Here is a 21,638-nt window from a genome sequence, read left to right on the forward strand (position 1 = left end):
TATCATTCACACTTTGCCTTACATTTAGATATCTCAGATCAGTGTGTTTTGACCTAGTTTTTACAGCAAGATTGGATGCCATCTGAACTGCTGTTCGATTGTCTTCATAAACAACAATAGGCTCTCGTATGTCAATCCCCATATCAAGCAGTTGTTGTTTGTAACAAACCAAATCCGTACATAATAATGACAAACGTGAGAATTCAGCCTTTTCCCAGGAATACAACAAACCCTGATGTTGATTTCCGTGTAGACACATCTGTTGCAAAACTTGCATCGGCATATGCAGTTAAGTTCAGATCATCCTTAGATTCTAAATACAATGCACCATGCATCGGTTGCTTAAGATATCTTAATATCCTCTTAGCAGCTTGCCAATGCCTTTCAGTAGGTTCAGCATTAAACCTGGCTAATTGTTTTACACTATATGCTATGTCGGGCCTTGACCAGTTACTCAAGTATGATAAGCTACCAATAAATGATTGATAAATACCTTTATCAAAAACAGGGCTTTTTACATCTTCATGGCTAAATTCTTGACCCATTGGAGTTTTAGCCGGTTTACACAGTTCCATCCTAAACGTCCTGAGTAGCTGGTTAATCTTCTCAGTTTGTGAGATTTTGTCTCCTCCCTTAGTTTTATCTATTTGTAAACCAAGATATTGCCTAATCTCACTGAGATTTTTTATACTGAACTGCATTCTTAACAGTGTTATAATCTTCATAGCTTCTTGCTCAGTTTTAGTGATTAATGCTATGTCATCAGTGAACAATAGCAACAATGAAATCACACCATTACTTTTTTTAAACAAACATGGATTAGCCATGCCAGCTTTAAAACCTATCTTAGTTAACTCTTTAACTATACATAGACTCCATTCATATCCTGATTGCTTCAAGCCATAAAGACTATTTTCAACCTCCAGCAATCAGTTTTGAATCCTGCAGGATTCTGTAAATATATAGTATGTTGCAACGGTGCATGAAGATATGCCGTCTCTACATCTAAATGATTAACTATATATTCATTCTTAGCTGCCCACACTAATGCTGCATGTAAAGTTGTAGCCTTTAAACTAGGTGCAAAGACCTCATCATAGTCATTAGCTGACTGAGCAAACCCTTGTGCAACTAGCCTGGCTTTATGGGTTATAGTTCCATCTACACTATTTTTAATTTTGAAAATCCATTTACAACCACTGCCATGTTTACCTGGTGGTAACTTTATTTATTTTATTTATTTATTAATAAGATTTATAGGCTTCCCAATCCCGAAGGACTCTGGGCGGCTATACAAAAACAAAAGAGAAAAAAAGAAATAATAAAAAATAAAAAGAAAGACAGATTTAAAATCACCACACATGCATTCATTCTGATCGGGGCTGGACCTCAACAGTGAAGTCAACAGCCCCAGGCCTGCCGGAATAGCCAGATTTTGACAGCTTTTCTGAAGGCCATGAGTGTGGATAAGGTCCGGATCTCTGTGGGTAGTTCATTCCAAAGGGTCGGAGCAGCCACAGAGAAGGCTCTACTCTGGGGAGCCGCCAACCGACATTGTCTGGCTGACGGCATCTGAAGAGGCCCACCCTGTGAGATCTCACCAGCTGCTGGGAGGTATGTGGCAGTAGGCAGTCTCACAGGTATGCTGGCCCTAAGCCATGTAGGGCTTTAAAGGTAATAACCAACACCTTGAATTGCATCCAGAGACCAATAGGTAGCCAGTGCAGCTCGCGGAGGATAGGTGTAACGTGGTACACCCAGTATCGCTCGCGCAGCTGCATTCTGGACTAGCTGCAATCTCCGAAAACCTTTCAAGGGTAGCCCCATGTAGAGCGCGTTGCAGTAATCCAGCTTTGAGATGACTAGGGCGTGAGTGACCGTTTGAAGTGCCTCCCGATCCAAGTAGGGCCGCAATTGATGCACCAGGCAAACCTGGGCAAAGGCCCCCCTGGTCACAGTCGAAGATGGTGTTCCAGTGTCAGCTGTGAATCCAGGAGGACCCCGAAATTGTGGGCCCTCTCTGAACGGTGTAAGTTTCCCTCCCCCCCAGGGTCAAGGATGGACTGTCTAGGCTGTCCTTCGGGGGCAACATCCACAGCCACTCATCTTGTCGGGATTGGGTACAAGTTTGTTCACCCCCATCCAGATCCTGAAAGCTTCCAGGCATCGGCACATCACGTCCGCCGCTACACTGAGCTGGCACGGGGCAGAGAGATACAATTGTGTATCATCTGCATACTGTCGAATGATCTCGCCCAGCGGCTTCATGTAGATGTTAAATAGGAAGAGGGACAAGACCGAACCCTGTGGCACACCACATTTAAGGGGCCTAGGGGTCGACTTTTGCCCCCCGACCAACACCGACTGCGACCTGTCAGAGAGGTAAGAGGAGAACCGCTGTAAAACGGTGCCTCTCACTCCCACCTCCTCTAACCATTGCAGAAGGATACCATGGTCAATGGTATCGAAGGCCGCTGAGAGGTCAAGAAGCACCAGGATAGAGGAATATCCTCTATCCCTGGCCCGCCAGAGATCATCGGTCAGTGCAACCAAAGCAGTTTCTGTGCTGTACCCAGGCCTGAAACCAGACTGAAAGGAGTCTAGATAATCTGCTTCATTCAAGGACCGTCGGAGTTGAAGCGCCACCACCTTCTCAACAACCTTCCCCAAAAAAGGAAGATTGGAGACAGGATGATAGTTCTTAAGAATAGCTGGGAGAGAAGGCTTCTTGAAGAGGGGTCTTACTACCGCTTCCTTTAAGGGTTGCGGGAAAGACCCCTCCTGCAAAGATGTGTTCGTAATCATCTGGCACCAGCCTCATGTTACCTCCCTGCTGGTCGAAACCAGCCAGGAGGGGCACGGGTCCAGTAAACAGGTGGAGGCACTCATCGCTCCCATAGCCTTGTACACTTTCTCAGGGGTGACAAAATCGAACTCATCCCAGCAAATCTGACTGAGACTCTCCCTCGGCATCTCAGCTGGTACTGCCCAAATAGAGTCCAGGTCTGCCCGAACCTGAGTGATTTTATCAGACAGAAACTGAAATGAACTCCTCAACTTTTCCCTGCAGGGGTTCCCCCGCCTCCTCACCTTTCAGGAGGGAGCGGGTCACCCTAAACAGGGCTGCTGGGTGAGATTCCGCGGACGCAATAAGAGCGGAAAAATGTGTACATTTTGCCGCCCGTATCGCCACTAAGTAAGTCCTGATAAAGGCTCTTAATAGTGCTCGGTCAGGTTCAGAATTACTAGCCCTCCAGCGTCGCTCTAGGCATCTCTTTTGGCACTTCATCTCTCGGAGTTCCTCGGTGAACCAAGGTGCCCTCCTGGATCCACTGCTGCGGAGAGGCCTCAAAGGTGCAATCCAGGGCCTCAGCCACCGCAACATTCCAGGCTGCGACCAAGGATTCTGTCAGATTGTGGACAAGGGAGTCAGGTATCCCTCCAAGCTCCTTCTGAAATCCTTCCGGGTCCATCAGGCACCTGGGGCGGAACCACTTAATCGGCTCCACCTCCCTGCAATGGGGGAGTAGCATCCTAAAGTCAGGCCTCAGCAAGGAGTGATGTGATCATGACAAGGGTGAGGTCTCTATTTCCCTTAATTCAAGATCACATCTCCACTGCCCCGAGAGAAATACAAGGTCGAGTGTGTGTCCTGCTCTATGAGTTGGAACCTGAACTACTTGGGTCAAGTCCATGGTTGTCATGGAAGCCATGAACTCCTGGGCTCCGTCAGACTGTTCACCCAGAGATGGCAGGTTAAAGTCCCCCAGTACCATTAGTCTGGGGAACTCCACCGCCAACCCGGCTACCGCCTCTAGGAGCGCAGGCAGGGCTGTTGTGACACAGCTGGAGGTAGGCACATCAGGAACAAGCCCAATTGAACCCCTAGGTCCAACTTCAGGAGAGACTCACACCCTACAATCTCTGGGGCAGGGATCCTGCGAGGGGCTAACGACCTTAGGATGATAACTGCTACTCCCCCACCCCTTTTCTGGTGTTGTGGTTGGTTGAGCACCTAGAACCCATCTGGGCACATTTCTGAGAGGAGGACTCCTCCCTCTTGGCCCAGCCAGGTTTCAGTTATACAAGCCAAGTCTGCCTCCTCATCTAATATTAAGTGCCGGACGAGGGGAGCTTTATTTACCACAGACCTGGCATTTAGCAACAGCAACCTGAGACCAGGGCCCTGATCTCCTCTGCCACCAGGTCCTTGAGTTGAGCCTGAGGGGCCGGAACAAAGAATCGCTATGATGTAGCAAGTCCTTCTTCCCCAGGAATGGCTAGCCCTACAGCTCCCGTCATATCTGCCCCTCCCGGTTGTAACCGAAATGCTCCGACCCTCCCCCATCCCTGTAGACCTCCCCTCTCCCATGGCTCCCATTCTTCTTGGCAGGACACGCGCACCATTTATTCCAGGACGGGAGGCGAATCTGGACCCCAATCCACTTCTGCTTCTGCACTCAGTGGAGGAGGCTCCAGGTCACACACCCAGTCCTATCATATGCACCAAACAGACACTCTCCTGATACACATCCCACAATAATCATTAAAAATACAATACAATAATATAATAAATTAATTAAGTTAAAAAGTGGGTACATTCTCTCTCACATTCATACAGGCTAAAAAACGCAGTTCTTAAATCCGCAAGTGCGGTTAGCGCAAGTTCGAAGTGGCTGGGACCGGCAACAGTTTGGGAGAGAGGGGTTCCTCGCTCTCGCTCTTCTCTCCTGCGGGGCCCAGAAGAATGCAAAAAGTCTGACAGTCTGAGGTCGCTGAGGTGGCGGGGGGGTTGGTGCCAGTTGGGGGGGCAGGCTCCCCGTCCATGTCCTCCTTGTCCCCCGTCCTCTCCTTCTGCGAGGGCCGTGTGTCACAGGGCAAAATGCAAAGCTACCGGCACAGCAAAAGGTCTCCATGGCTGCTGCAGTGGCCGGAGTGGCGAGCAGAGAAGTCCCTCGTGATGGCGTTACCTGGGAGGTCGAAGCGGAGAAGAGGGAGAGGCCGTGTCTGGAACCAGGAGCGGCGGCAGCAGAGGAAGACGGTTGCTTGATCTCAGGGCGTGCCAGCTCCCTGAAATGGCTGCACCGAGGGCGAGGCAGCCAGAGAGGCAGTGCCGTCCGAAAAGGCGCTGGGGTGCCCAGGACAGCAGCGGATGGCAGCGGCAACAGTGGCAACAGCGGAGGAGGCTGGCTGCAGGGTCTGAGAAAGCAGAGGCCGCAGCAGCCAGAGTGTCGGGCAGAGAAGAGGAGGCCCACAGCAGTGGTGGCAGAGAGGCAGAGAGGCCACAGTGGAAGAAGAAGGGGGGGCGCGCCTGGGACAGCAGCGGTGGCGGTAAAGGAGGCCAGCCTCCCAGTCCCAAGACACACTAGCACAAGCTCACCAACCTCCCGAGGCTCTGGAGCACAGGCGGAGCAAAACGCACTGGCGCACCGGCTCAAGCCCAATGGCTCCCCGCAGCAGAGGGGCCGAGGTTGCGGTGATCGGGGCCGGAGTCATTGTCCGAGAGCAGCAGCAACATCCGAGAGCCATCCAAGAGCAGCGCTCCTCCAGGTAGCTGCTTTTTCAAAACCCTCTTGCATTGATCTTGCACAGTCTTTACTTCCCGCAATTTCTAGGCTTCAGCTCCGTTTATTTTTGGTCATTTTTTCTCTCAACAACCTGAGCGGCAGAGCTCAGGCAGCCATCTTCCTTGCGCATGCGTAGTTAACTCTACTTCCACGCACATCCTTTCCTTCCCCCTTCGGCCGTCTTCTTTTATGATTCACCTGTGCGCGCCGCCGCCGCCACCGTGATTCCATCCATCTTGACGTCATCCCACACCCCCTTTGTTCTACAAACGAGTTATGTTGTGGCTTATAAGAATGTTTCTGCTTGATTCCAGCCGTTTTTAACATTGTTTGGCATTTATAATTGGTAAAACTCCATCCCATTATCAATAACTACAGTAATAACCTTGGCTTTCATCTTTCTTTCCACAAACCTCAGCCAATTAAAGTAATTCTGAAACATTTTTGTTTTGTTTTTCATTAAGTAACAGAAACCGTACCATGAATAATGATCCATGATACTCAAAACATAACAGGCACCTCCCAAACTCGGTTTCTTAGGTCCTATTATACCAGCAAAAACAACTTCCAGAGGTTCCTTTGTTTTAAAACCATTCAGTCTGTTTGCTGGAGTAACTTTGCTTTTCTCCTGATTGCAAATATTGCAGTTTAAATATTTTCCGCGTGGTTTTATTTTTACTCCCCCTGCCAATTTAAGTGTTTGTTGCAGCAACTTGAAATTAATGTGCCCCATGTGTCTATGAAGTAAATGTATACATTCATCATGGGGTTTAACATTATGATAAGCTGTGTTAGCCATCTCGCCATCCAGTATAACATACAACCCGTTTTTTAATGTAGCAGTAACCCTGTTACCCTCCTTTTCAATAATACAGATATCTCCCCTAAAGGTTATCACATAGCCAATGTTAACCAGAGCCCTAACTGATAGTAAGTTGAATTTCAGGTTAGGTACAAATAATATTGGTAACTGCTCATTTAGGAATGAACAATATGCATTACTTTCACCAGACACCTTCACCTTCCATCCATTTGCCAAGAATACTTGTTCCTTGCTAGTGCTAATTTTTAAAAACCTTGTTCTATCCCCAGCAATGCACTGTGATGCTCCACTATCAACAACCCACAAATCATGGTTTACAGGTGCATTGCTAGACACAGCCAAAGTAGACTTAGCTAAGTTGACATTAGCATTTTTATAGCTCTTCTGGCATTCTGTTGTGTTGCCTTTTACAGAATCTAGCTATATGTCCCTTAGCCCCACAAGAAAAACATTTTCGAACAGTATAGGCAGTAGAAGGTGACCCCTCATGTTGTAGTGGTTTCTCTCGCAGTTGTTCCCTTTCCATCCTTCTTTCTGACTCTTCCAAGAGCTTGCAGCAGAATTTTTTCCACGAATATGTTCTAATTGTTGGTCATTCAGTGTTAGACCAATTATACACAACGCCCATTCATTGCATCGCTGAAAATCTGCTATCTTCTTGGCATCATCATTGTTATCTGGATTCCAAACAGTTACATCCAGTGGATTCTGTTCAGCATCCCATAAACCTTCACTACACAGGAGTAGGCTGCACTTTATAGACCAGGAAACATAGTTTGTTCCATCCAACCAGGTTATCATCGATAGGCTTGTTGATGGGTCGCTCGCCATCTTCTCCAGGATAGTAACAATCACTAACAAAACAGATGTCTGTATACGGTATTGCGTATCAACACCAACTCTCCTTTACCTACATCTGGTATAACCTGGCCCATAACCAGTATTAGGTAAGCTCCCCGTTGGGAGAGTGAGTGCTTTCAGAGAAGCGTTGTGAGTGTGTTGTTGGAGAACACACAAACCAGCATACAGAGACACTGCAGTTTAAATAGGCTTTTACTTTCGTGGAAATAGAATTATCAGAGTCCATCAAACAGTCCAAGTCATACCCAGTTAAGACAGTCAGTCATCAATGTCTTTCAATTAAGGGATAATCCAAATAACTTAGTCCATAATCATACAAACAGTCTGGTACACAAAGTTTGCTAGCAGTTGCAAAACTTACAATAAATCACGCCGATCACTTCTAACAACACCTCTAACAGCCATCTTCCAAAACACTCATATCAGATCAGATGAGATCAACAGTGACTGGCTCCATCTTATGGCCAATTGAGGAAACAGTAACCAATCACATTTATAGTATGATTTAAAGAAACAGGTACAGAATTGTTACATGATTTATATATTGCCAACCCAACCATTAGATTATATTCCTAACACAAAGTTTATCCAACATATGCCACTCAGATTTATATATACTGTTTATCAAAACAGTTGATTGAATATTTTAGACATACAGGGCCGTAAATCTTGAAATTATGTTCGGCTGTTAGAAAACTTGCAGAGTAATCACAAGAGCCACTTAGGTGTAGCAATTAAGCAATCCATCTACAAACCAGGAGTCTGTGAATTCTAGCTCTGCGATAGGTAAGTGACCTTGGGCTATTCTCTCAATCCTTGGAAATAGGTAATGCAAAACCACTTCCAAAATCTCGGCAAGAAAACTGTAGGAGTATATCCAGATAGCCTCTAGAAGTGAAAACTGACTCTAAGACACAAAATACACACACACACACACACACACACACACACACACTTATACTTTATTAAAAGCATTTTGTATGAAATGTGTGAAAAGTTGGGCTACTTATATTACTACCGTGTTGCCCCTAAAATAAGACAGGGTCTTATTTTCTTTTGAGGCCCCAAAATATGGCCTTGGTCTTATTAGGGGGGCTTATTGTTTTTGGGGGGTGCAGTAGGCAGCAAGTGTGGTAAGCTCAAGGCTGCTGTGTTGCACTGCTGGGACAGCACAACATAGCCATTCTCCCCTGAGGCTGTGCCTGAGGACCCCCTCCTATCCCCGGACCAGGCTCTTCAGAAACCTGTTCGCAAGAGAGCTACGCCCCTCTCCAACCGGCCAGAGTGCCACTCACCAACCCAGCAGTATCCCAAAGGCATCAAGCCGTGGGAGCCAGGGGGGGACAGGTGGTCATGCCTTCGGGATATCGCTGGATCAGTGAGTGGCACTCTGCCAGAGAGGGGTTGTGGGAGCACCTGTTCTTCCCTCTGCTCGTGCTCCACCTAGCCTTAACATGACCTGGGCTAGCTCTCTCTGCAGGGCCAGGTCTGCTGCCGCCATCTCAGCACTGAGGATGGCTTTTTCTGTGGCTTCCAAAACTCGGAGGTCTGCTCCCGAGTCTTCCGAGAGCCGGGACAGAGAGTATTCCAGCAGCTGGGCCACAACTATAGAGTGGGAAGTGCATTCCCAGAGCGGCCACTGCTGGAAGACTTCCAGGGTTTGGAAGCCACAGAAGAAGCTATCTTCAGTGCTGTGATGGCAGTGGCAGCTTTGGCCCTGCAGAGAGAGGTGGCCAGGTCATGGTGAGGCTGGGAAGTGTGTGAGTGGGGGGTGGAACAGACGTCCGCACAACCCCCATTATGAGAGGCCTGAAAATAAGTCCATGCCAGATTTTTGGGGTGGGCAAAAATACAAGCCCCACAAAATAAGCCCATTGGACAATCCCCCCCTCCAATCAGGCAGAGCGCCACTCACCGACCCAGCAGTATCCCAAAGGCACCAAGCCATGCAAGCACCTGTTCCCCCCAAGCTCCTGTGGCTTGGTGTCTTTGGGATACCGTTGGGTCAGTGAGTGGCACTCTGCCTGGCTGGAGTAGGGGGTTTGTCCAATGGGCTTATTTTGGAGGGCTTGTATTTTTTCCCACTCCAAAAATCTGGCGTGGACTTATTTTCAGGATGTGTCATATTTTCAGGGCAACATGGTATTGCATAGTAAAGTATTAAGATTCAATTTAGTATTTATTTAAGATAATCAATAGTTTGCAGATGTTCATTATTTTAAAATCAATAGTTTGCAGATGTTCATTAATATAAAATTTATTAGTTGATAATATAATTTATCATCAATAGTAAATTATTAAGTTCACTTGTTTTGGCCAAACTTTCCACATTTCCACTACAATGAGACAGCTTCCAAGATCAGTGTATAGGGAAGTACAGATATTTGACTTACAATCTTTCGTTTAGAAAGCTACAACAGCACTGAAAAAGTTTTTCATAGTGAAAGCATCACGTGAACAAAATTCAGGTACTTGGCAACGACTCATATTTATGATGGTTGTGGTGTCCCCAGGGTAGTGTAATCAGTGTTTGTTATCTTCTGACAAGCAAAGTCAATGGGGAAGCCATATTTACTTTACAACTATTTTACTAAGTTAAAAAAACTGCAATAATTCTCTTAATAACTGTAGCAAGAAAGGTTATAAAATGGTTCAAAAACCGCTTAACAACTTCCTTGCTTAGAAACAGAAATTTTGGACTCAATTGTGGTAGTAAGTCGAGGACTATCTGTAACTATCCAACATTAGGTAAAGATTTCCCTGTTCTGTCATGTGATCATCTCCATTTCTTGGCTGAGGGAGCCAAAGTTGTCCGAAGACATTTTCCATGATCACGTGGTTGGCATGGGTATACACCAAAGGCACACAGAATGCTGTTACCTTCCACCAAAGTAGTACCTATTAATTTGCTCACATTTGCATGCTTTAGAACTTCTAGGTGGGCAGGATCCAGGGCACCCCATTGTATGGCGTTCAGGTCTTGAACCCGGGTTGTCAAGCTTCCCAACTAACAAGCTTAGTGTCTTTAACTGATGTGCCATTACATCCTCTTTTATCCAACTTTGAAATACATAAAATTAATAAAAACTGTTAGAATTGACTAATAAACATATACTCCCCTATGGCAACATGTATTTTATCATGTTTCCATTAGTGTTTTCAAATACAAATATTAAAAAAATTATTTGTCATATCTGTATATCCTACAAAGGTTTGCAGTAATTACAAGGAACATAAAAAGTTAAATAGAATGTCATAGTAGGAACTAAGATGAAGTCATTGTAACATCATAAAAATAATCAAAGTGGGCTTCTTATCATTTAACATAGCCCTCAAATCACTCATTATTCAAGAGTTTCCAGAAGACCAGGATGGACTATTTATTTCACTAAACAAATAGCCTTCCTTTCTTCAGGAGCCCTGGGCAATTTACATCCCTTCATTTAATCCTCAAAAGATCCCTGTGAAGTTAGGCTGACAGTTACCAAATTAGTTTCTGTAGCCGAAAATGGACTTCTTGTGTAATCCTTCCAGTCTTGTCCTAGGCCTTAATCTGCTAGTTCTCAACTTTGCAATATTATAATCCCTAAAATGAAAAGAGAGTGTTTCTGTGACTCCATTTCACAAATAAAAATTGTGATTTCATGGGAAGGCAGACAAGACCATGTTCAATCATTTTAATCTTTATATTCTGGGTTTCTTGCATAACGTTTGTATCTGGCACAGGCCAATTAGGAACTGACTTAGTTTTTATAGTGCTGCTTTACAAACTGCTTGCACAGGTTTTTTTTTTTTAAAAAAAAATCTGGACCTCCAGATTGCTTACAATCACCTCAGGGAATTCTGAGCTATCATTTTAGAACTCTTTTCTTAATCTTATAACACCTTCCTTTATCATGCTAATGCTCAGTTATTGTGATTTATAATATGGCTTCTTGTAAACTAGAATTTATTTCATCAACTGACAGAAGAGTTCTGTTGAAATAGAGTTTAATTCACAAATACCATATCCCAAGAAAGCATGTTTTCGAAGAACACTACACACAATATTTCATTTCTTGATACACTTTTGTTTCATATAAATTGCTGTGGTATAGATCAAAATTTATTAACTTATATGGTACTATCTTTAAAATAAAATGATTAGCAATTTTTATAGAAAAACACAGAAAGTCCAAATCAGTAATATTCTATCCAGACCACTACAGGAGAAACATGAATATCTGTGTGCCAGCTGAATTCAAATTAACCCAATTTTTACATGTTAATTAAACCAGCTATTTTCTTCTTATTGTACTTTTGCTCCTTAAATAGACTGGCCTGCAAGTGATTCCCAACAGATCTACTCCAGCAACAATGACGTACTCATTTACTTCTATTATGACCACACAATACAGTAACTGAGTAGTAATTTTTCACAGTCAATTACACATGTAGTTTCTAATGGTTAAAGATGCTGAAATAATGCATGTTACACAGCCATATGTTTTGAGCTCTATACTGCATAAGGGCAGTTGCCTAGGTAACAAGCTTTCTCTGTGGCTTAGCACAACCTTCATTGAATATCATTAGGTTTCATTAAACAGCAGATATTAACATGAACCTCAATATACTACTTAAGAATAATTTTGTCGACATAAGCTACAGCTTACCTAACTTAACAGCCTGACTGAGAAAATTCTAATGACCTGTATTTTAATGATGCAAAGCTTTAAAAAAAATTGGCAAATTATAAACTAAGCATAAAGTTCCCTGAAAGTCAGATGCTTTATTGGTAATATTTCTCTTAGCAAAAAAAAAAAGGGGGGGGAATCTTTTAGTCAAAAGATACTAAAATTGCAAAGACAAATTAAATAGAAAGAAAAGCTAACTACTACAACCATTTGGAACTAAGTTGAATCCGAATTTTTCTTTAGTAGGCAGACAAATTACCTAATGTAGATGAAATAGTTATTGTTATCCATTCCGAAGGTTTGTTGTCCACGTGAACACACTAAATTTCAGTTTATAACAATCCCTACCCTTTCCACTATAACTACTGAGAAAATTCTGTTATATTTTAGAGCATCATTTAGTTACATATCTGAAGTGGAAAGGACAACCCCCAAAAAAGTGAGTTTTAAAAAACTGAAAAATAATATTTCTCCTTTTCCCAGTTTTAGAACAGAAATTTCAAATCATGAGACATCTAGATCCCAGGATATATGGGAGGACCACTAACAAGAGAAAAGTTTATAGGTTTTCGTGCCAAAAGTAAAGAGAGAGGATTCTACTGCAAACTATGGTATAAAAGCAGGGGTCTCCAACCTTGGCAAATTTTCCTATGGCTGCACTGTTTTGATAGCACTAGCTCTGACAGGCAAAATCTTACTCAGTTTTACCAATAGAAAACATGTTACAGAACTACTGTGCTTAGATATAGAAATACTAGCATTCTCCTAAGAATAGGGACAGATGATCACAGGTATATGAAGCTGAAGAAAACCTAGCTTGGTGAAGAAACTAAGTTCTTATACATCAATTTTTCAACTATTTAAATTCTCATTTAAATACTATTGGTAGTACTATTCTTAATAATACTAGTAATGATCTATTCTCAGATAACCTTGAGAATTTACATAATGTGATGACTCATAGAACATACAGAATGCAAGGACCATTTCTAACTTACAACTTATATTGTGTGAGTCATTATATTATGTAAATTTTACATTTTCAAATCTACTGAAATTGTTGTTAATTTATTAAAGTTCTTCTTCAGACTTCTTCAGGAAAAATAGAGACAATTAAACATTTTCAATCTGATTTATATGAGCCTTTCCCATTCTGATATCTTGTGAATGAGTTGACACTTTAAATGTCAACTCATTGTAGCAGGGTATGACTATTTTATAACAATACAACAATGGACAGTATGGCTATTGTAGGAGTTGTGATCTCAGTGCGTTTGGAAAGAAATTAGTTAAGGAAGATTAATATAAATGTATAGAAAAGATATATAGTGGCTATATTACAAGGAAAGTGAATTTATAAATCGTTACTCCTAACTTTGGCACCCGAAAAAAGCTATCAGATGCACAAGTACACAGAAATTTGAAATAGCAGGATAGCATATCATACCATACTATGAGATATAATGGAATTTCTCAGTGCCAGTTTGTTATGTGTAAAATTGAAAACACCAGGTGAAATCTCAAGCAGGTAAGTACATTTGTGGCAAATTATTCAAAGCCTGTCACTCTTATATCTGTCTCATCCTCAATCACATTTAAAAGTGAAAGTACATTTACAACACAATCTTCTACATGTCAACCCATCAGTAAGTCCCACTAACTACAGTGGGCTTACTTCTATATAACTAAGTATTTTAATGGTATCTTAATTGCTCAACTGCTGTTAACATATATAATGTACAACAGCAGCAACAAAAACAAGCCATACATATCTGAAAATTATTCTATTACTTTCCTATATATGCATACACATACCCATTATTCTGCAGGTCTAGGATTGCTTCTAATTATTCTCATCGTTACATTAAAAAAAATCAAAAGCTAGAATGGTTCAAGCTACAATCACTGTGTAATCTTAATAGCATAAAGGGAAACAGGCTAAGCTATGCTTATTATTTAATATTTCAGTATTATATAAGCAACTGTTCTGAAAAATGGTAAATTAAGAGATAAATCAATAATAATGGGAAAAGCCTGCATTTCAAAACATTATTTTGAATTGTTTACACTTCCTAAAAATAAAAGCATGTAGCATTTTGAAATACTTGCTGGAATCTCAGCAATGATTGGCAGAAATTGTATATTTTATTGGGCAGAATTTAATTATAGTAAAAAAAATTCTTAGAAGAAAACAGTTGGATTTCTATGAATGCAATTGTAAGGAAACATTTCTTTACAGCTTATCAATGGGAGGTAAAAACAACTTTCCAAAGTCTCCTAACTACCACCCTGGAAGCCAACTTACCAAAGCTTCAGTTAGCACAGAAACAGTCAGGCAAATACATTCTTGCCCTATAAAATACTGAATTAACCATGAATTATCAGATGATTCTGCACACATGAAATTGTGACAGCACTGTTCTGTACTTTTGTCATATTTTTCCTGTCATTTATTAATTAGGAATATAAAAGGCTGAAAAGTTACTTTCATTTTTCCTCTTAGTAGGCATATGTGTCAATTTATTAAGTACAATCATTGGCAAAGTTTCATTTCTGATTGTGGCACTAAGTTAAACTATTTTATTAGTCAGGTCTTTATTAAGGTCACAGACCAAAATTACTGCACACTATACTGCACAACATACTGCATTTCTTTATTCTATAATATATTTGCCACAGTGTTTTATGTACAAAGCTATAGCAGTTGGTAGTCTCTACCCTTGACAGATGTGAAAAAAAGCCAAACAGGATGTGACTTAATTTGTATAGAAGACCAGCAGAACACCAAAGCAGTAGGTGGTACGGAGAAGCTAACAACATTACATAGGGAACATTCGGCAAATTGTTTCTATATAGTTTCCACGAAAACAATTTGGCTACATTTATGCAAGCACTAGAAATTAAATGCAACCTGAAGATTGTTTAGATCTGCAAACCATTTTAAGGCCTGTTCTCTTTTTTGGTGTACATTATTCTGTGAAAAATCAATCTTTCCTAAAGGCAATGCCTCATGATGGCGCATTTTTTTTCATATATTGTACGTGTAAATGAATACTAGTATCAAATAAGAATTTAGATAAATAATGGCATACATACCCATCTTTAGTCTGATCTACTACACCTCCCAGCAGTTGGACTGTATTGGGATTGGGCACCCCATCTCCTATTATCTTCAGGAATCGTGTGACAAAATCATTGGGAGACATATAAAATTCACCATTTTTTTCAACACTTGCATACTGTTAAAATAGAAGAAGGAGAAAATGTTACTCTTAAATTATTAGGTAAGAATATATCTTATCTGATTATATGAGGTATAATCTCATATAATTATTACATAATTACAGGCAGATCACAGTATATTAAACTAAAAAAGAAACCAGACAGTTTGGCCAGATATACACAGATAAAAATACCCTTTTTTCTTACTTAGTGCTAATTATAATTAGTAATGACAGCCAAATTGACATGTGGTAGAGACGTGTTTTTCAAATTGGAATAAAAATCTGTAATTTGAAAAATCTGTAATTTGAAATAAAATCAGAATAACAAAATTTTTCTCTTATTACTACAAAGTGTAATATTATGCTATAACTACATACAGTAGTCCTCTCTGTACTACTACATTGAAAGTGAATTCATAATTCACATATTCAATATGAAGTTAATTACAAAAATCAATCAAAAGTAAAAATCCAGGTAACACTCTTAATTCCTAATAAGATAATGTATCAATCATATCTGGAAGACAAATATTAATCATATTCTGCTGAGACCACAGATTAGAACTAAGAAAGCTTTTTTTGCAGAAAAGAAGCTGGAGAAAGAATGCACTGGTTAATGAATTATTTCTGATCATTCAAACCAGTTTCACTCTGTTTTCCTCCAAATAGATAAATATCATTTGCCAGAAATCTCAACCATTCAATGCTGGTCATGATGGATAGGATTTAAAAGAAAAGTTGGATAAAACCTGGTCCAAATCTTGGTTTAGAAGGCAGTCTGAATATATTTTCTGAATTCTTCATGCTAAAAAATCTTTTACTTAATACCTCCAACATATGCCAGCAGAGCAATTTGTGAAATAGTGAAATATTTTAACTCACTCTCACACTTAAGAAAACATGTTTATGCCCATTCATATGCATGTGTACTTAACAGCCATATGTAAAACATTAGTGCTGCATAACTGACAACATATTTCAGATTCTCTCTTTTTTCTACTCCATATGTCCAATTCTTGAGAGTATAAATAGTAAAGAAAGAGAAGTGAAAGCTGAATTTTGAAGACTAAAATTATTCCTGAAAGGAAGAAAGCAAAGTGAACAATAGTAATAAAAATGTCCCCAATATGTTATTCTGGTCTAAACCCAAGAAATCATATATATTATATAGGAAGGGTGAAAGGGAACACACAATATATTTGACATTTCATTCTCCTACCTCCATTTACAGATTGTGATTTCAAAAAAGAAAAAAAATCCAAAGGAAGTAAAAAAATCATTCATGTGTGTGTATGTGTGTGTGTGTGTATGTATGTGTGTGTGTGTCTTTAAGACAGCATGATTGTAGGTATAAATATGCACTCTTTTATGCTTTGTGTTAAGGACATCATTGAAATAACACAAAGGGCCAATGGATCAAATATTAAGGGTTCCTAAAATATACTGCACTATCAAATAAACATTTCAGTACTACATGATATGCCAATAGTTTCTTCTCAAAGGGTTGAATACCTACTATATTTTATCAAATGGTTGACCAGTTAATAAACTGCCCTGTTTCTTAACTTGCTAACATTGTTAACTGAAAACTTATTTAGGTAAATTATGTACACTTAGGTTATCAATTTATGCTTCTTTAAAATTTGAAATTATTGAATTTATTAAAAATTGAAATTATTGTATTTATTTTTCACTTTTTTTCAAAGAATTCTAATGTTCTGGTTCTGCATGCTCTGCAATCATTCGAAAGATCTTGAAAGCAGATTGGCTAGGAACCACAGCAAAGGTTACTATTTCAATCTCGGGACTCCAATTTTGCTACCATGTCCCAGTTCCCAACACATAACAAATCAAATTTCTGTGAAACATAAAGGAAACATAGAATATATTCAATTAAAAAATGGGAACATTTTTTTTAAAAAAGTACTAGGCCTAGGTACTTTTTAAAGCAATTTTCTGGATCAAAACAATGCTTTTCAGTTGTTTGGAACAGGTTGTCCATTTCTTATCATTGCTATGTACTTCAGCAAACAGTCTAATGAGTAAGAGGCTGATAAGGTAAGGAAATCCATTAAAATGCTAAATTTAAACAAGCATATTGCAATATTATGAACCTCTTGGTGTGGGAAAAAACATTAAAATGCAATTGTAAATAAATTACATAAACATATTCGTTACTAGATGTCAACTTGAAAAGATCTGTTTCACAGAAAGCATAAAATTCTGAACAGAAAAGACATATTGTTAATTCATGTAGTATTTATTTTTTGAGAAGGCCTGATAATATTTACCAGAATTCTTCACAAAACATCTATATCAAGTAACAAACTAGGTATCTACTATAATTCCAAGCAAAATACAAAGAATCAGATATTATTTTGTATTGCAAGGTCCATCACCTATTACATCAAGCTAGAATTGTGTCTAACCGCCTTTACATCTGTTCATACATGCAATCTGGCTTCCCTCACAGGTTTAAAATACATGCAATATTGGGCAGAACAGACATACCAGTAATTGTCTTGATGTAAGTCACATACAGGCAATTTTTTTCAGACAATTGTTGGAGAAAGATAAAAACAAAACTGAAAAATACAAAACCTGAACATCTAACAACAGTGCATTTTTATTATTTATTTTTTTATTTTTTTATTGAGTTTTAAGTAATATTTTAGAAAGAAATTATTAGCGTTTCATACTTATAATTTACCATTTATCTATCTAATGAAGTTGCAAGAATATATATATTGTAAACATCGCACACACAATTAAAACTAACTTAGAACATTGCAGCAATGTAAACCCACACGCTTGTTTATTGGGTGACACCTTGTCTACTGAAAGTGAACACTCAGTACTTTATAACCAGCACACAGATCAATCGATTCCAATGTACGTAGTCATTTATAGGAGAATCTTTCTAAACCTAAGGCTTGAAAACTTTTTAACAAGACAGTTATCAAGAAACAAATCAAATAAGTCAGCCATTCTGCACTTCTACATTTCATTTTTTTCCCAAGCTAGGCCCCCTGCTAAGACATTCAATAACAGAAAGCAGCACAAGGTTTCGGTGTCCCTCTGCTTCCACCCACTGTGATTTATTCTTGTGTATTTGAAATCCAATCACGTACCCCCACACTACATATAGAAAATGACCTTGAAAATGTCAGCTTGTTCATTTTGACTGAAGTCTAATCTCTTAGGTTATGGTAGGAGAGTTACAAGAAGTAGAGTTACTCTGGAAAATTATCATGACAAAAGAGGGAAGGTGGGGGGAAACATCAGTTCTGTTAGTTTGGGAATAAAGACATTCAAAAAAGTGGTTCTGTAGTCAGGTATTTTTCTTCCACTTTGGTAATTATACCTACGGAGTATATGATATTGCACAATAATGCCTAATGGCTTTTTTGGTAAGTTCCTTCAAAATTCACACTGGATAATCACATATTTTAAATACTCAGGCATTAAGAAGTTGAAACCTATTTAAGCCTTTGAAGTACAACTGTGGAATACCTTTTTATTTTTATTTTTTTTAAAAGTGTATTAGCTAAAGAATTCCAGATTAAAAAATATGCAACTACAAATTTTCAAAATGATTGCTATGTTTAACTGACATGAAATGATGCAAGAGGTGTAATTGTAATATTTGTTATTTTGGTTTCCTTCCTTCCTTCCTTCCTTCCTTCCTTCCTTCCTTCCTTTCCTTTCCTTTCCTTTCCTTTCCTTTCCTTTCCTTTCCTCCTATTTTTATGACATATGTGATATATCTACTCATCAATTAAACTTCAATATTAATTGTCAACATTCGTTGTATTAAAGTTCTGAAATATCCCACTAAAATTATTGGGAGAATGTTTTAGAAATAAAATTATTTTTTCTTAGTTATTTATAAATAGTGGTTTCCTTTTAAAAAAAAGTCATGAATAAACTATATGCTATCACATATTTTTTATTTCCCCACTTGATTTCCCTCAGTAGAATTGGAAGTGTTTTGTGAGCAGAAGAATGACCCACTGAATGTTCATTTGTATATGTATATGTATATGTATATGTGTATTTATATGTATATGTATATGTGAGAGTGTACATCATGTTGGGAAAGGCATACTTGACCACAGAGGTCTATGGTTTAATATCTCATTTCATAATTACTATAATAGCATTTATGTGATACATCCCTTGAAAAATGTTCAGAAATATGTCTACCTAAGACAAGTCCCAACCTTCAGAAAACTATGGATTTCCTATTTGATTTAGAGCCAATTTAAGGGGCTGTTTTGCCTGTAAAGGCCTGGGGAAAATATGTATCTAAGCAACTAGCTCCTTAATTTTGTTATTAAATGCAAATTATATTGACTATTAAGTGAAAAATTGATAAACTATATTTCATTTCTGGCATTGATGCTGTTCTTTTAATTAAAGGACTTTGGTTACATATTTGAAGGTTTTGTGTAATTATTCTTTGTTTTTAATGATTTCATTACCTTGAAATTGAAAAGAGCAATTAAAAATATAATAAAGAAATAAGAGAGCCAGTCTGGTGTCAACATCCGACATAGACTAGAAACCAAGAGGCCATAGGTTCTACTCCTGCCTTAGCATGAAGCAAACTAGGCCAGTCAGTCTCTCTCAACACTTTCACTTCTAAAAAACCTTGTCAAGAAAGTGCAGGAGCTAGTTAGGTTTTTGATGAATGGGTTGTTTTTTTATGTACATTAAATATATATTACCTCAAGTGAGATCATTGATCAATTTAGCCTTGTGTTGTCAACTCTGTAAGCCTTTCAGGATTATAAGCATTTTTTTTCCAGATTATCAATAGCTACTAATGTGATCTAAGTTTGAGATTACTTGCATATAAAACACAAGCCAGAAAGAGCCTCTCACATATACATATACATATGAATACACATATACATATACATATACATATACAAATGAACATTCAGTGGGTCATTCTTCTTCTGCTCACAAAACACTTCCAATTAATGCTGGAAATTAATGTTTAAATTACCAAATGATTAGCATTAATCTTTAGCAAGATAAATCTATTCATATTTTTTATCACTGCATTTATTTCTTTATCAAAGAAAATGCAACTGCAACAAGAAAGACAACACCATGACAAATTATTTAGATTTTAATTATTTTATGTTATAAGAATTATTTTCAAGGAAGCTGAGAAAACCATAGGAAATAACATGGCAGGTTTCAAAGATTTAACTGCTCATAAAATATACAATATGTTGCATGATAAAAAGGGCAAAGTAGATAGAAACTTTTCACTTTGGGACATGGTATTTCCTTTCCAAAGAGGGACATTCTTATACAATTTTGTCAATTGTTTTTAGAAATCATTTCAATTGCCTAGGCTATAGGATAGCAATGTAAAGCAAAGTACAACTTACAGCAGTACACTTTTTGCACCCTGGCACTGAATAAAATTAGCATTTATGTATAGTAACACTGGTACTAATATCAAATATCATATTTGTGAATCAGATTTACTTTTTAAAAAAACTTTTTCTGAACAAATAGAATTAATGCATTAGCTTTCAGCTTTAACCATTGCCGGACATAATCCAAAGGTTTGGGAAAGATGGGTAAACATAATTAAAATAGCTACAAATTTAATTCTATTGATCAATCTAAGGAATCCTTACTGTTCTTGATAAGGAACATTGAATTATCAATTCACTAACGCAGTGATCCCCAACCCCCGGTCCGCGGACCGGTGCCGGGCCGTGGAGTACCTGGCACCGGGCCGCGCAGCGGCCGGGGGCCATGATCGCTGCAGTGGCCGGGGGCCATGATCCCTGCTGCCTCTTCACCCACACACGCAGCCTGAGATCAACCCCGGGACTCGAACCCGAGAGCCGCCTCTCCGGTCCAAACCCCACTCCCACCCCGGCCGCCCGCCCGGCCGCCTTGGTAGCCCGTGGAGACGGAGCACGTTCGGTTCGCCGCTACCTGGGGGCGCCGTCCCCATGACGTCACCGCGGAGTCCTCGCCTCCTTCCCTGGCGAGGCTTTCTCCCCGCCAGCCAATCAGAGGCCAGTCCCCGGGCAAGCGGGGACAAGTTGCTGGCCGGTCGAAGCAGAAGCGGGAGATTGGAGGGGGGGGAGAGAGAGAGAGAGAGAGCGAGAGAGCGAGCGCTGGGCGGGTGGCAGCGCGTTCCACAGCGGACTAGGCGCGCCGCGGGCTGCCAACCCCCCCCCCACACACACGTACACACACTGCCTCTCTGGCAATTGGCTGCCCAGGAAGGGAGCGGGGAGCTTTCACAGATAGGAACGTGATGGGGTTTGTTTTCTTCCCCCACTCCTGAGCCCTTTTTTTTTTTTTGCTTGCCTTCTGGGGTCTCCGCCGTGGAGCAGCCGAGGTCAGATGGGGAGGCGGAGAGAGGGAGAGAGAGAGAGAGATGGGCGGGTGGCAGCTGTCTGTGAAACATCTTCCCCTCCCCACCTCCTGGGCAGCCAATTGCCAGAGA

The 21,638-nt window shown here is 40.0% G+C and overlaps 1 protein-coding gene across 1 annotated transcript in view; it reads right to left on the reverse strand.

Moving 5' to 3' along the window:
• The window catches only part of SLC25A13 (solute carrier family 25 member 13), a 163,432-nt gene that overhangs the window by 105,888 nt on the left and 35,906 nt on the right, over positions 1-21,638 (reverse strand). Inside the window, exon 3 of the mRNA XM_032235092.1 lies at positions 15,021-15,163. Coding sequence (XP_032090983.1) covers positions 15,021-15,163 — 143 coding nt within the window. The remainder of the gene's footprint in view (positions 1-15,020; positions 15,164-21,638) is intronic.

This window comes from Thamnophis elegans, chromosome Z, assembly GCF_009769535.1.
Source record: "Thamnophis elegans isolate rThaEle1 chromosome Z, rThaEle1.pri, whole genome shotgun sequence".
NCBI classification, from domain to species: domain Eukaryota; kingdom Metazoa; phylum Chordata; class Lepidosauria; order Squamata; family Colubridae; genus Thamnophis; species Thamnophis elegans.